The sequence below is a fragment of the Scyliorhinus canicula genome, chromosome 1 (assembly GCF_902713615.1).
Source record: "Scyliorhinus canicula chromosome 1, sScyCan1.1, whole genome shotgun sequence".
NCBI classification, from domain to species: Eukaryota; Metazoa; Chordata; class Chondrichthyes; order Carcharhiniformes; family Scyliorhinidae; genus Scyliorhinus; species Scyliorhinus canicula.
This window is the reverse complement of record NC_052146.1, coordinates 36,989,555-37,004,018: the sequence shown is the minus strand read 5'-3', so window position 1 is coordinate 37,004,018 and position 14,464 is coordinate 36,989,555. Positions and strand designations below refer to the sequence as shown.

The 14,464-nt window shown below is 41.6% G+C and overlaps 1 protein-coding gene across 1 annotated transcript in view; it reads right to left on the bottom strand.

Moving 5' to 3' along the window:
- Nucleotides 1-2,762: 2,762 nt before the first annotated feature.
- The window catches only part of LOC119956755 (E3 ubiquitin-protein ligase DTX1-like), a 311,656-nt gene continuing 299,954 nt past the window's right edge, over nt 2,763-14,464 (bottom strand). The window contains 3 exon segments of the mRNA XM_038784160.1: nt 2,763-8,711; nt 10,355-10,444; nt 12,928-13,089. Coding sequence (XP_038640088.1) covers nt 8,487-8,711; nt 10,355-10,444; nt 12,928-13,089 — 477 coding nt within the window. The 3' untranslated portion in view covers nt 2,763-8,486.

Here is a 14,464-nt window from a genome sequence, read left to right as displayed (position 1 = left end):
TCACAGTAACTTCATTGAAGTCTACTTGTGACAATAGGCGATTATTATTATTAAGGGTTTGCCGCAGCCTCCCCCCTTCAAGGGCCATGGAACCTCTGGCTGCCAACAAAATGCTGGTGCCAGGAAAATGGCAATTAATCAGGCCTTTAATATTCCTAATGTGTCGCCCACTTCAGGCCTGCCAGTAGCCATCATCCAGGCTGATAGGAAATCTACCCAGCAGCAGGACTGTGTTGGGGAGCTCCCCGACATTTTGCCAGGCCCTCGCCACCCGGGGACCAGTTAAATTCCACCCAATTTGTTGTTCCTCTGGTGGGGGGCAACTAACTGATAGACTATAGAATTTACAGTGCAGAAGGAGGCCATTTGGCCCATCGAGTCTGCACTGGCTCTTGGAAAGAGCACCCTACCCAAGGTCAACACCTCCACCCTATCCCCATAACCCAGCAACCCCACCCAACACTAAGGGCAATTTTGAACACTAAGGGCAATTTATCATGGCCAATCCACCTAACTTGCACATCTTTGGACTGTGGGAGGAAACCGGAGCACCCGGAGGAAACCCACGCACACACGGGGAGGATGTGCAGACTCCGCACAGAGAGTGACCCAAGCCGAGAATTGAACCTGGGACCCTGGAGCTGTGAAGCGATTGTGCTATCCACAATGCTACCGTGCTGCCCAAATCTTGAGCAGATCTTGAGCAGCATGAAAAATAAAACACTGTGGACTCTGGAAATTTCCATGGGGGATAGGATTAGCTGCTTTCTCATTTTCTAGTTCACCATGGCTGTCATTTTCATCGTCATTGAGCAAGTGTGGGAGTTGAGAAGATCTTGCCCCCATGACTGGTTCAGGAACTCCGCAGTGGAAAATCACTGGCAATGAAATCAAGCTCTCTCAAGCAAGGGTGGGCAGCAGGGGGCAGAGGTCAGGCATGGCTGGCAGTTCACCAGTTTCCTCTACACAAGGTAAGGAGAGAAAGAAAAGAATGAATTAGCATTTGTGTAGTCACAACATAGTCACGGTTCCATTGCAGGGGTTTGCACACAGTAATATCTCACAAATGGCAATGTGATAAAAGACCAAGTCAAACGTTGTCAATGGTCATTATTTTCAAAGAGGATGTTATTATGCAAAAGTAGACAGACTAAGTCAGGGGGAAATGTCAGATATGTAGCTGATTGCATTAGTGTATATCTTGGAATGCAGTGTTTTAAATGTTCTAAAACCTAGAAACATAAGGGTCCAAGGATTAACATCCAGGGCCATACATAAGAAACTGTTTTATGGACAGGTCAATTAAGCCATCGAGCCTGTTCCTCCCATATATTGCATGATAACATACTGCCCTCAGTAAGAAACTGGTCAAAGCAGTAAATACTCAGACAGCACAATTGCAAGATTCATTGTTTGTGCAATGTCTTTTGATCATTTTTGCCCCTGTACAATCTTGGATATCAGTCTACCATTACAATCTACATTATTCAACCATTCCGGTCTTCACTTCTATTTATAATCTTCAATCCTGTTCAAAACAATATTTATTCAGTTCTTCTTCTGGAGAATTTTCCAATGTAACATCAAAATAGTTTTGTTGCTGTTCAATGAGGGAAAAAATAATTCTTAAAATCGCTTTTGTGGATGATAATTGTTTGATGGCGGTTTATTTTGGAAACATAGTTTAAGTTAAATAATCTGCTTATTTCTACATTATCCCTGCCTCTCAGCATCTTTATGACCCAAGTCTTACATCATTATTTTATCAATGTTTTATTCTTCAGTGGAACAGGATTGAGTTATTCCAGCCTTTACCTCGAATGTAGATTCTTAAGCTCCTGAACATCCTTAAATATTCTTCAGCTGATCTTCAGTGGCACGGTGGCACAGTGGTTAGCACTGCTGTCTCACAGCACCAGGGACCCGGGTTTGATTCCCATCGTGTGGAGTTTGCACATTCTCCCCATGTCTGCGTGGGTTTCCTCTGGGTGGCCCGGTTTCTTCCCACAGTCCAAAGATGTGCAGGTTGGGTGGATTGGCCATGATAAATTGCCCTTAGTGTCCAAAATTGTCCTTAGTGTTGGGCGGGGTTACTGGGTTTTGGGGATAGGGTGGAAGTATGGGCTTGGGTAGGGTGCTCTTTCCAAGAACCGGTGCAGACTCGATGGGCCGAATGGCCTCCTTCGGCACTGTAAATTCTATGATTCTATGAAAGTGTGGACGTACACTGCGCATATATTGTGGCAAGCAGACCAGCTCAGTCACTAAAAAGGACTGGTTGCCACCATCAGATGATGGTCTACTGTGATGGGTTGCAGTATTCCCTAATTGTCACCCCTCAACTTTCCATAAAGACGCAAGCTACATCATCAATACTCAATACTGCAAAGTACCTGCACTTTGAAATCAATTTAAATTTGATTGCGGAAGATGCTGAAGACACTTTCCATCCCACTTTGAGGAAAGTACCGCTAGTCATTTCAAGCAGAAATCCACTGAAATTGCAAACATCAAGGTTAGGTCAATGCGGTGAAATGACTGGATTCTGGTATGGTGAATTATTCTGTAAGTATCATTATTCTGCCACTAGGTTTTGGAAAATGAATTCAATCACTCAAACGCTTTTCTGAACGCTATGAACGCTAATTCATCACAGAGTTGTCCCTGGGGATCCAGTGAGATAATTCCTACAATGAGAATTTGTTCAGCAGAGGTTGTGGTAGAAAGGTCTCAGGAAAGAAAAGTCCAGCAACAGTAAAAGCTTATCCTCCAAATAAAGTTTATTCATTATTTATGACTAACAATTACAAGCAAATCCAATATTATCCAATAGTTTATACATATTGCATGAGTTCATTACATAAATTCAAGATGGGTTGGTGAGTAAGTAACAAACACAAGGCATAGTCATGAAAGAAAGAATTTGTGATCCATTTCGCATTTTGCAGTATCAAAATCTACATCAATATTGTGCAGAGAACCAGATTGCATGAAATATAACACAATACATCACATTTCAACCCCCCCGCCCCCAAGGCAATCTCTCCTTAAAACTAGAATAAGGACACAAATATTTACACGTCTCGTTCTTTTCAAATGTGAAGCATTTTACATAATCCGTAGCCATACATGGATCTGATAGGATTTATCTCCACAATCTTCAAACTGGCTGAGTTTAAAGTTAAACTAGGTGCTAGACATTCAAATCTATTTAAGTTATCAATGTATTATGCACCCATTACTCTTCATTCAACACTTTTGCTTTGTTACAATTAAAGATATTTGTTTACTGATTATTTTAGTCCACATTAATCGACTTAGTCTTTTGTGAGGCAATTCATATTAGGTATCGCACTTAGAACCTAGGAGACACGGTTACCCACAAATCATTCCCTCAAGATATGAAATACATGATGTAGTAACACAATGGCTTCAGCTACGTGTGCTATTTAAACATGGTTGTTTACGTAATGACTAAATGTTCTCATTTATCAAAGCAAAAGTAAGAACATTTAAGCTTGGCACATGGCTCCAACCAGATCTCTCTGGGTAGCCGGATCATAGAAGTTGTGATTCTTTGAATCCACAATGAATGGCTTTTAAGTTTAAATTGAATTGAGGTCTTTATTTTGTGCAGTTCATTTCACATGATGATATGCAACTTTTAATTTCTAGAGGATATTTTTGTACTGTTGATGAAAATGTGGCCATGTCACGCAACCTGTGACCACAGTTGGTCTTAAAGCAGAAAGCCCTGCCTAGACTTTTAAAGTGAAAATCCCTCCAATTAAGGAATTTGTGACAAACTGACTTGAGATGAAGCACTTGCCTTGTTATGGGAATAGCCTGAAGCTCCCAAAGCCATTTTCAGTAACTATACAGAGTAGGGCAAATGTATGCAGGCGATAGATGTGACAACATCATTGCTTAGTTATAATGGCATCATATCAGGCTGTCAAGGGTCCTGTTTGCTTTCTTGTTCCCTCGCAAGAAAACAGAAGAAATGGGAGCTGTAAGGGAGGTCAAAGATCTAAGATCTTCTCCAGAATGTAGGCCCCACTCTCAGCAATGATTGCTCCAACAGCAAAAGCTCTCAAGTTTGTGTTTATTGTATTTTGTCTTTCACTTTAATGTGGCAAACAATGATTGAGTGAAATGGCTACATTTTACTGGTGATTTTCTGCTTCCTTCCTTCTAACTTTTTTTGTTCTAACATTATGCCCACTTTTCCGTCAACACAATTTACACTTTTAGGACACAATACTTTTCCAGATTAAAAATTGAACTGAATGATCGGGAATGCTAACTTAACCGTTTCTTGTCCATCACCATTATTCTCTGTGGTCACATACCGGGGCCAAATTTGAAATTGACAGGATTGGGTGCAACATTGACTGCACATCCTGTCTGACTTTGCTCTCCATTTGTTCCACCCTATTCCATGCGTTTTGTGCCTGGTGAGCTAGGTGAAAAACATCCCGGTGGTTTTCAACAATCATTTTGATTCTATTCCTGAAATTTTCTCAAATAATTACAGTGGTCAATGCTTATTTAACTCAAGGTTATTTAACTTGCGTTTGATGCTTGTAATTTGGTTCGATATCAGGCATGTTCCTTGTCTTGACAATGACCTCATACAGAATTCTCTCGACGGTAGAGAACTAAGGAATCGACATGAAAATTTCAAGAACGAATTGGGCTAAGTCGATGTTGCTCTGACTCAAATGATAGGCTAAGTGGAAAATAATACTCAGCACCACCAGAAAATTGATGAGGTTTTACAACAAAAATCAGCTCATGTAAAATCAACCATTGTTTTCTGCTATCGGACGCTTCTGCCAGTTTTCGTTGCAATGTTACCCCTGGCAATTTGTGAGTTTCTGTGCGAGAGCCTCAATCTATGGACCAGTGGAATATTGATGACCCCACACAAATTGGGAAGGGTAATAATAAGCATTTGCTCTCAAGAGTGATGAATTAAGCCTTCCCTCAATTTCGTAATTGGTGTTTTGTGTCAATGATCAGTACAAGGAGTTTTCCTGGAAAAATAGACTGACCGGTGAAGGGCATAATTGTGCAGAGCTCGAAGTTGAGCTTTACAACAGCAAGAGCAAAACACTGTCGATATCGGAAATCTGCGAGACAATCAGGCAATATCTGTGCAGAGACTGACAAAGTTAACCATTTGGACTAGGGGCTGTTTAGCACAGGGCTAAATCGCTGGCTTTGAAAGCTGACCAAGCAGGCCAGCAGCACAGTTCGATTCCCGTTACAGCCTCCCCGAACAGGCGCCGGAATGTGGCGACTAGGGGCTTTTCACAGTAACTTCATTTGAAGCCTACTCGTGACAATAAGCGATTTTCATTTTCATAATGACCTTCATCAGTCCCTTCACCTCTCTCCATTGAAGGTGCCAGCCTGTTGATAATTTGCTGCATTTTATGTTTTTCTCTGTATTAATACAACGTTGCTCATTTATTTAATATATAACAAGGATTTATTCTCATCCCTGTCAGTGTAAGATTCTCATCCTAGTCAATGACTGAAGCAAATTAATCAGAGCCTGTAGATTCCTGCTGATATTTCAGTACGTTAACAAATCCTCTGCTTGTAATGCGTCCTTATAAATAATTTTTTCTTATGAAGCGCATGGCATTTTTGTTATTCAGACCTGCAAAGTGCTCACTATTATGGGGCCCCTCTTCATGACTATGTAAATTCTTGTCATTAGGAAAGAAATTCAGTAAATATCTTGGCAAATCCATTTAAAATGTGATGATGTCGGTGAGTCTAAATAAAATATTAAAATATAGGTAATTTATATTGTTTATACTTCCTCACTGTCATTAGTCTGACCTTTAAGGAACAGCTTCCCTATTTAGCATAATCCTCGCCTGTTCCTCACAGGAATTTAAATTCACGGCCCATTTGTCAGATGAGTACTAGGGATATAGCCTCAAGATGATGGAGTCAAATTCAACTTGTTATGCAAATACAATTACAAAATAAATCTTTGTCATATTTTCTATGTTAACATCTTTGTACTTAAGTTCGAAAATAATTGTGACTATATTCAACTTTCCAAATGAGAGTTAATCAAAATACCTTATACTACCCAGCATTGGCTGGATTACGCATGCCCAATTTATACTTTTGAAATTGAACCTGCCTAGGTTTATATAATGGGTATTGCCCATACACTTCTTAATTAACATTGACAGCAATACAATATTTACACATGCTTTGTTAATGTGTTCGTTTCTATATAAAAAAGGTGTTTTTTTTCAGAATCTAGAAGATGCTATATTGCTAGTAGCTCCATTGGCACCATCTGCCACTGATTCTAATGCTGCCAGATCAATTTTACTGGTAAATGTAGCATAGGTGCGGTGGCGAACAGTTTTTATGGTTTAAGACACGTTCTGCAGGATCAAATGCAGTGTATTTTCTGGTCTTCCAGTGCATCCCTGTGGCAGTCCTTGGGTGGAGACTGGGATTATAACTGGAAGTGTCATCAGAATAGAACAGGTTCATCAGGACATCATTCTCTAGCAGGCAAACAATTGCTATGAGAAACGGAGGCAGACGAAGCAATTCCAACTTTGCCCACAGATAAAGGTGACTGAGCAACTATTTTGATTTTTAAAAATCTCCCATCGTTTAGCTTCAAGGTTAGCCTGCTTTCTAGAAAGTCTCTGACATCTCTTTTCACGTTATGAATCTGAGATTCCCCTGTTTCGCTTGCACATTTCCAACAAAATAAAAAGCAACGGGAATTTCCTTTTTTAAAAGGTGTCTTAAAAAAAAACAGGAGAGATTGCCATTCTACCCAGCATCCTTCAAAACACTTTGGCTATTGAATACATTTTGTTCCTCTTTGATGAACCATGATCCGCCCCCGCAACCACCAACACCGCCCTCCTCCCTCTAAATCATTTATTTTCACTTTGGATTTTTTTGGCAATATGTTTCATAAGTTGAATGTCAAACAAGCCAGCAACGAGAGCCTAACTTGCAGAAACGGTGTTTGTTGGACATTACATTTGCCAGTCAGGACTGCAAAGGCAATGGATTTGACAGCAGTGTCAGGATAATATTGAACCCTTCTATAGCTATCACCAGTTTTGTAAGCTCTTCTCAGCTTTGCAGCATTCCACACCGCACTACCTCCCTCTGACAAAAGAGCCCAGCCCAAATTTCAGTAGACATCCATTTTCCAATCCACAGACTTTATTTGGCAGGAACATTATCCAATTTCTGCCTCTGAACTGCTTTGTATAGCTGTTGTGTCTTCAAAATCCTCTTAAAAGCAACATTTTAGGACATTCTCTCTCTCTCCACCCCCCCCCCCCCCATTAAGTAATCTTTTCACATAATCTGACAGCTAAGTAAGTGCATTGAGTTGCATGTAGAGCTTGTTTGAAATTAAAAACAGAAACATCCACATTAATGAAAAGGAAATATCTTGGCTTCAGATACATTCACTGCCAAATTCATAAACATAATAGTCTCAAACACAGTAGACATAAACGATGCAGTTAACACAGTGACATACTTGGCTATGAATTATAGCAACATCTATAGTTACAAAAGTTAACTTTAAATAAACAACCTCGACTGAGGACATATGTATTCATTGTTACTGACATGCATCATGGGCTACCAAACACTAATATTTAGCTGGACTAATGAAGTAACGAGACGGATCTTTAACACAGAACAAGCCCTTAGTTATTTCTGAACAACGCTTCATAAGCAGTGTTTTTAAATTTAAACTACCTTTTGTCAAAACTGTTTTCAAATGCTCCATGGTGTTGCGGTCCATTTAATAAAATAAGATAAAATGGGCACGTTTTAAGCCATACAGTTTTCACATGCAAAGCTACGTTCCTCCCGCTTCTGTCCACTGTACACTATTTACAGTGACACGCTCAATTTAAAAAAGACCGACATCCCTGAGAGATGTACACAAGTTATTTACGAAAATGCTGCATGTTTTACGTACGGCTTATGATCTCTAGAAAGCGACATGTCGACTGATGCCAGCATTCCTGCAACTAAACAGACACTTTCTTTTTGCCTCAATGTGCACAGTTAGCTGTGTTAGAGCAGGAGGTGCACTGTGTGTGATTGTACCAAATGGAAAACATTTCTGTTCTTATTTAAAGGAATGACCAGTGCAATCAACTGTCAACTCGCCAGCCCTCTCTTTCTCTTGTTTTGCCTGCCCCTAATTAGTAATGTTGTGGAGTTCTTCCCATAAGGAATAACAAGATGCAGACTTGCCAGTATATCACTGTGATTTGCCACCAATAAACTGAATCAGACCAACACCATTTGGTTTTATCGAGCCTGAACTGGAGTTAACAAAGTAGTGGTCAAGGCAGTAAAGCAAAGCATATTTAAACCCTGGTCATGTACTTTACACACAGGGTATGATCTTCAGTGTCCAAAAATCTTACTGACTAGTTCTTCGGGTCCGCTTCTCAGTCCTTTATACAGTCCTCCGCGACTCCTTGGGCAGATAGTTCTGCCAGGACATTTTCCAAATAGTTAGGATCTGGGTAGCCATGTCCGGTTAAATTTGATCCAAACTCCGTTTTGTGATGGATTTCATTCCATACTACAGTATCCGTTTCTCCAGTGGTGTTGGACGTCCCAATGGTGAATATCAGCCTGCGGTCCCACGCCACAATCAAGAGTTTCAGAATCTAGAAAGATAAAATTAGAGGTCATGACGGAAGCAAGTATATGATAGGGATAAAGGTTGTTTCATGAAATTTACAGTGCAGAAGGAGGCCAAACGGCCTATCGAGTCTGCACGGACCCTTGGAAAGAGCACCCTACCCAATCCACCCTATCCCCGTAACCCAGTAATCCCACCCAAACGTTTTGGACACTAAGGGCAATTTAGAATGGCCAATCCACCTAACCTGCACATCTTTGGACTGTGGGAGGAAACCGGAGCACCCGGTGGAAACCCACGAGACACGGGGAGAACGTGCAGACTCCGCACAGACATTGACCCAAGCCGAGAATCGAACCTGGCACCCTGGAGCTGCGAGGCAACTGTGTTAACCACTGTGCTACCGTGCGGCCCTCAGCAGCTTGATCCAGCAACAAACAAAATGGACCCTTGCTGCAGGAGAGCGACCAGTTCCTCGGGTGCAAAGATCAGGGAAAAGGGCCGCAGAGTGATTTATTTGGATCTGCACCCCTTTTACTTTACTCTGGGATTTTCAGGGCATTCTTGCAAGAAGGAGCTATTGATTGGAACCATATCATTGGTCAGTGAGAGTCTTTTTTTTTCCCCATCATCTTTTCAACCTCATTTGTTATGTCACTTTTGCTCACCAGGTATCCAGGTCATGGGTGCCTAAAGAAGTATGGGATATGACCAGCTCCTGAACATTTGCCGACAGGAGGACCTGTGGTGCCCCAGGACAGAAAAAGGACCAAATGTGAGGACTTTAAAAACATCCACCCTTTCCCCATCCTCCTGGATGTCCATTTTAGTCCAACCATAAAGATCAGAAATAAATAAATCTTATAAATCTTTTATTGTCACAAGTAGGCTTACATTAGCAATGAAGTTACTGTGAAAAGCCCCTAATCACCACATTCTGGCGCCTGTTCGGTTACACAGAGGGAAAATTCAGAATTCTCAGCTGGTACGGGAATTGAACCCGCGCTGCTGGCCTTGTTCTGCATCACAAACCAGTTGTCTAGCGCACTGTGCTAAACCAGCCCCAAAGCCGCATGTTTCTCGGCACTGCCCTAGATGAGCTGAAGGGTACTTGGAAAATTAATTGTGGCAAGCCCTGAAGTGGCAGAATTTGAACTATCAATGTTTGTTATCCTGAACCAAGAGAGTGTTATCTGATCAGGGACCCTCTGTCCAGGTTTTAAATGATGAGAAAGCCTGTCCCTTCCCATATTACTGTCTTTAATTGATGTAGCCCTGTCTGGAACAGCTAGTGTTCAGTGACCTTAAAGTACTTTCGAAAAAACACAATATCCATTTCAAATAGAAGTTTAAAGTTGCCAGACTCGAGGGTTCAAAAGAATTTAGAATTTGCTTTCAGAAGGCTTTTGAAATCTACAGCTGGACAAGAGGTTAAATCAATAATCTTTTTGACGTAGAAAGTACTAGCTATATACCAGAGTCATCGGACTCGAAACGTTAGCTCTTTTCTCTCCCTACAGATGCTGCCAGACTTGCTGAGATTTTCCAGCATTTTCCCTTTCGTTTCAGATTCCAGCATCTGCAGTAATTTTCTTTTATTCAAATTCAATTAACCCTGGTGTTTTGGGGGGGGAATAACAGGCATGCGTGTATCAATGTGAACCTTACCTTCCGGCCTTTCTCCGTATCAGGCAGATAGCAGTGTCGTGGAAAGCCTCTGGCAGTGAACTTCTTTCCTTGATTGGGGTGTTCAATGCCCTTGACACAATTAAAAATAAATTGAGAAGAAACAACAGTTGGATTGACGGGTGAATCATAATTTCACACAGACAATGAAATATCTGAGATGATCTTACATGTTTCACGAGCACTGCTTATTGAAATTTAGGTGCATACTGCCTCCTATTTTCAAACCTCTGTGGTTATCCTGATCGCATCATTGTAAATGTGAGAACGTTTTTCCTCAAATCTAAACCGTCTGTAGTATTGCTTGTTGCCCCCTTACTCTGATGCAGCATATTGCTGTGTGTGTCTGTGGGGCGGGGGTGCTGTCCAGCTACCTCCCCACCCCCTACCCGCCCAGGATGCATGGAGCTGATTCACTGGACGCCAACCCATTCTGCAACCATAAAGTGTTGCGGGTGGGCTAAATAGGCCGCCAGAGGGATTTTAAATAGGCCGCCAGAGGGATTTTAATAATAATAATCGCTTATTGTCACAAATAGGCCTCAATGAAGTTACTGTGAAAAGCCCCTAGTCGCCACATTCCGACACCTGTTCGGGGGAGGCCGGTACGGGAATTGAACCATGCTGCTGGCCTTGTTCTACATTACAAGCCAGCTGTTTAGCCCACTGTGCTATTTTTATCCCTCACTGGGGAGGAGGTCCTGCCCTCGGGAGCTGCCTTCCAATCGGATTGCCTGATAGCTACAGCAGTGCCAAGAATGCATCAGTGGGCGCTGCCTGGACTGCAAGCGGGCCCAAGAATCTGGGAGCCAGGTAAGTCGGGAAATTTGGGCCGGCAGGGTTTGGGCGTCTGGGTGGTGTGTTTCAGGGAGCAGGTGGATAGGAAGAAAGGGAGGGTGCAATCCGAGTTTGGCGCAAAGGGCAATCCCTTCATAAAGTTCCCCCTTCCTGCCATTTTAAAAAGTTTTTCAAAACAACGGCTACCCACTCCTGTCCGCCTCCCCACACCAATCGTTTTGTGGTGTGGGCAGCCTATTATTGGGATCAACTGGCTTGTTAACAAGCTCAATTGACTCTGGAATATTTATTTAATATGGTGGGCGGACAGGCTGACGATTTCCTCACCCACCTGCAATCTACATTATGGGAGTGAGCTCAGGAGTGGCTGGAGCAAGTTGCGTGGTTGCCACCCACTCTCTATTAAGTCCCCTCCCCCCACCCACACTAAAAAAACAAGCCTGGCAGAGGCATCCACCTGTTTCTCCCCTCATGCAAACCATCTGTTTTGTCCACCCTTAATTTATTTCTTCTTCCTTCTCTTCCTGACCATAAGAACCAACATTTGTATTCCCGACCATTCCCTTCCGCCTCCCCACTACCCATATTTATCTTCTCAGCCTTTTTCTTCCTGACATCTTCAGCTTATCTTCATCCTTTGAAAATTCTGCCTGCCTCCTTCAACACGGTCAACCGTTTTTATGGTATGTTAACTGTATTTTTAAGATACACAGATGAGCATTAGAATCATACAGGATTACTTAGAGCACTTATAAAGAGAGACTGCTGGGACACTGGGGTTGACAGGTAGGAAGCAAACAAATGCAATGCTGCATTCTGTAAATAAAAGGACCATCAAGAAAAGGATTTGCGTCAAGTTTCATACTTTATCACGTGGCTTAGGATCCAGTTACCAAGTAGGAGCCTAACTTCAATGAAGCTCCTTTACAACCCTTCACTTTCCTTATTAACAGCCTATGACAAATCTGGCTTCCTCTCCACAATCCTGGAGCATGATGTTGCCTCACAATAATCTCTCTCCATAATGCCAACTCTAAATTTATAATGGTTGAATACAAATCACATCTGATAATTTAGTTATTTTCAAAACCAGAACACCTCTTTGCTGTGTTACTTATTAATTAAAACCAAGCAGTATTATTTTTCTTTGCACGATTATTACTTTTCTTTTGAGTGGAGCATATTCCCTGTTGAGAGATTGCAATCTGGCTTCTGCTCTGTGATTTAATTGAGGTTGGGAATGTTGATTCTTTCCCTTTTGAACGTGCCATATTCCATAGGCAGCTTTCTTGTCTCTGTTTAACTTTGTTAGATCTGCGCCATGTGGGTCTACTGAACTGCTGAAGATATCAGATTGTACAACAGTGATTATGGTCGTTGAAGGAAATACAAGTTATTGCTTTCTTTTAATGTATAAAAATAAATAACCGGTGTTGAAAACTTCCACGCACCACAAGCTTGAAGTATTGTATATGATGTCAAACAAATTGCTCACCACGGTCTGTGCTGGGTCTGAATTGCAGCTCCTTTAAGAATTAGGGTTTTTATTTTTTTGCTAATGTGGGAAATGTTTGTGGAATAGCCACTTGTAACAGCGCAGTGGTGTTATTATGCGGCCTGCGCAAAATCCACATTTGTGCTTGCTTTTTCAACACTAACGACTGTCATTTAAACTCTTGCTGTTCTTTATTTACAGTAAAAACATAATAGTTACTCAAGTGATCCTAAAAAGATATGAAATTGTTAGAAGCATTCACTTGTAGTCCTGCTGGGATGTCATAGACGATGCGGATGGTTTTGAATTCCAAATATCCAGGCAGTGAGTGTGGGATCACGTGGTACTCCATCTTCCCAGGGGGCTGCGTTCCGGTCTTCTCCCCGTAGATGGCCTTGCAAGTGGGACACTGCAGGCTGCCATCCTGAAGGAGAGGAAACGCAATCATTTCCATTCTATTATCACCTCTAACGGTGCTCTATTTTCTTGCAATTCAGAGGCTTTATGTAATTTTATACAATACTATATTATTATAAAAGTCTGTACGATATTGGAATAGGTATTTCCAGTACAGTATTTTGGGTAATGTGTGAAAATTACTATCTCTATTCAAAATGATCTAATTTACATTCTTGACACACCACTCTCGCACACGGTACTGCTGCTTTGACTTGCAATTTAGACAACACAGGACCAACCTGTGCAATCAAGACAAACTGTGTTTAGGGCAACACGGTGGGGCAGTGGATTAGCCCTACTGCCTCATGGCGCCCAGGTCCCAGGTTTGATCCTGGCTCGGGGTCACTGTCCGTGTGGAGTTTGCAACTCTTCCTGTGTCTGCGTAGGTTTCGCCCCCACAACCCAAAGATGTGCAGGATTGGCCACGCTAAATTGCCCCTTAATTGGAAAAAATTAATTGGGTACTCTAAATTTATTTTAAAAAAAGACAAACAGTGTTCAGTAGCTATTTGGTCTTAAGATGTGGAACAACATCTTGCCCTAAAACACTGCTGGGTTAAATGTTGTTCGGTGACTATTTCAAATTCACTATAGGACGAATTTCGATTTCAAGTTGGGCTGTATCAAACTGAATTCCTAATGACATGTTGCCAGAGTTTGAAGCTGTCTGCAGTACCTGAACTGTATTAACATTATTTTGATAATGATAATGGGGAGGAAACATTGGGATAACTTATTAATATGTTCTAAGCTGTAAATGGAAAAATGTTTATTATTCTAAATGTGAGTGCTTTAATAGAGGTGTAAATAAAAGTAGAAATTTACAGTTATTGAACAAATATTTTTTAATCGGCATGTAAATTGACTTAGAAATTGCAATTTCCTTCAGTATTTCAGGCTTCTTTCCAAACCCTCCATCCATGATTATTTTCTCCTCCCCACTTCTCTCAAAGGCTTGGATATAACGCTATTTCAATGTGTGTGGCCACTAAGTGGGCCAGAGGCCAGCTTGGCGTCACTAACGCTGCCTGGATGTGTGAACTGGCTCTGGAGGGCAAATCTTAAAAGTAGACGAAAGAGAAAATGCTGGAAAATCTCAGCAAGTCTGGCAGCATCTGTAGGGAGAGAAAAGAGCTAACGTTTCGAGTCCGATGACTCTTTGTCAAAGCTAACAGACAGAGAGAGTGGGAAATATTTATACTGTGGAGTGAGAATGAAAGATGAGTCATAGCCACAGAAACCCAGAGAAACCGGGTGCTAATGGCCACAGAAACCAAGGGGAAAGAGTGCTAATCACATATTTTGTTCTCTCTGGGGACTGCCATTAACAGTCTTGTAAT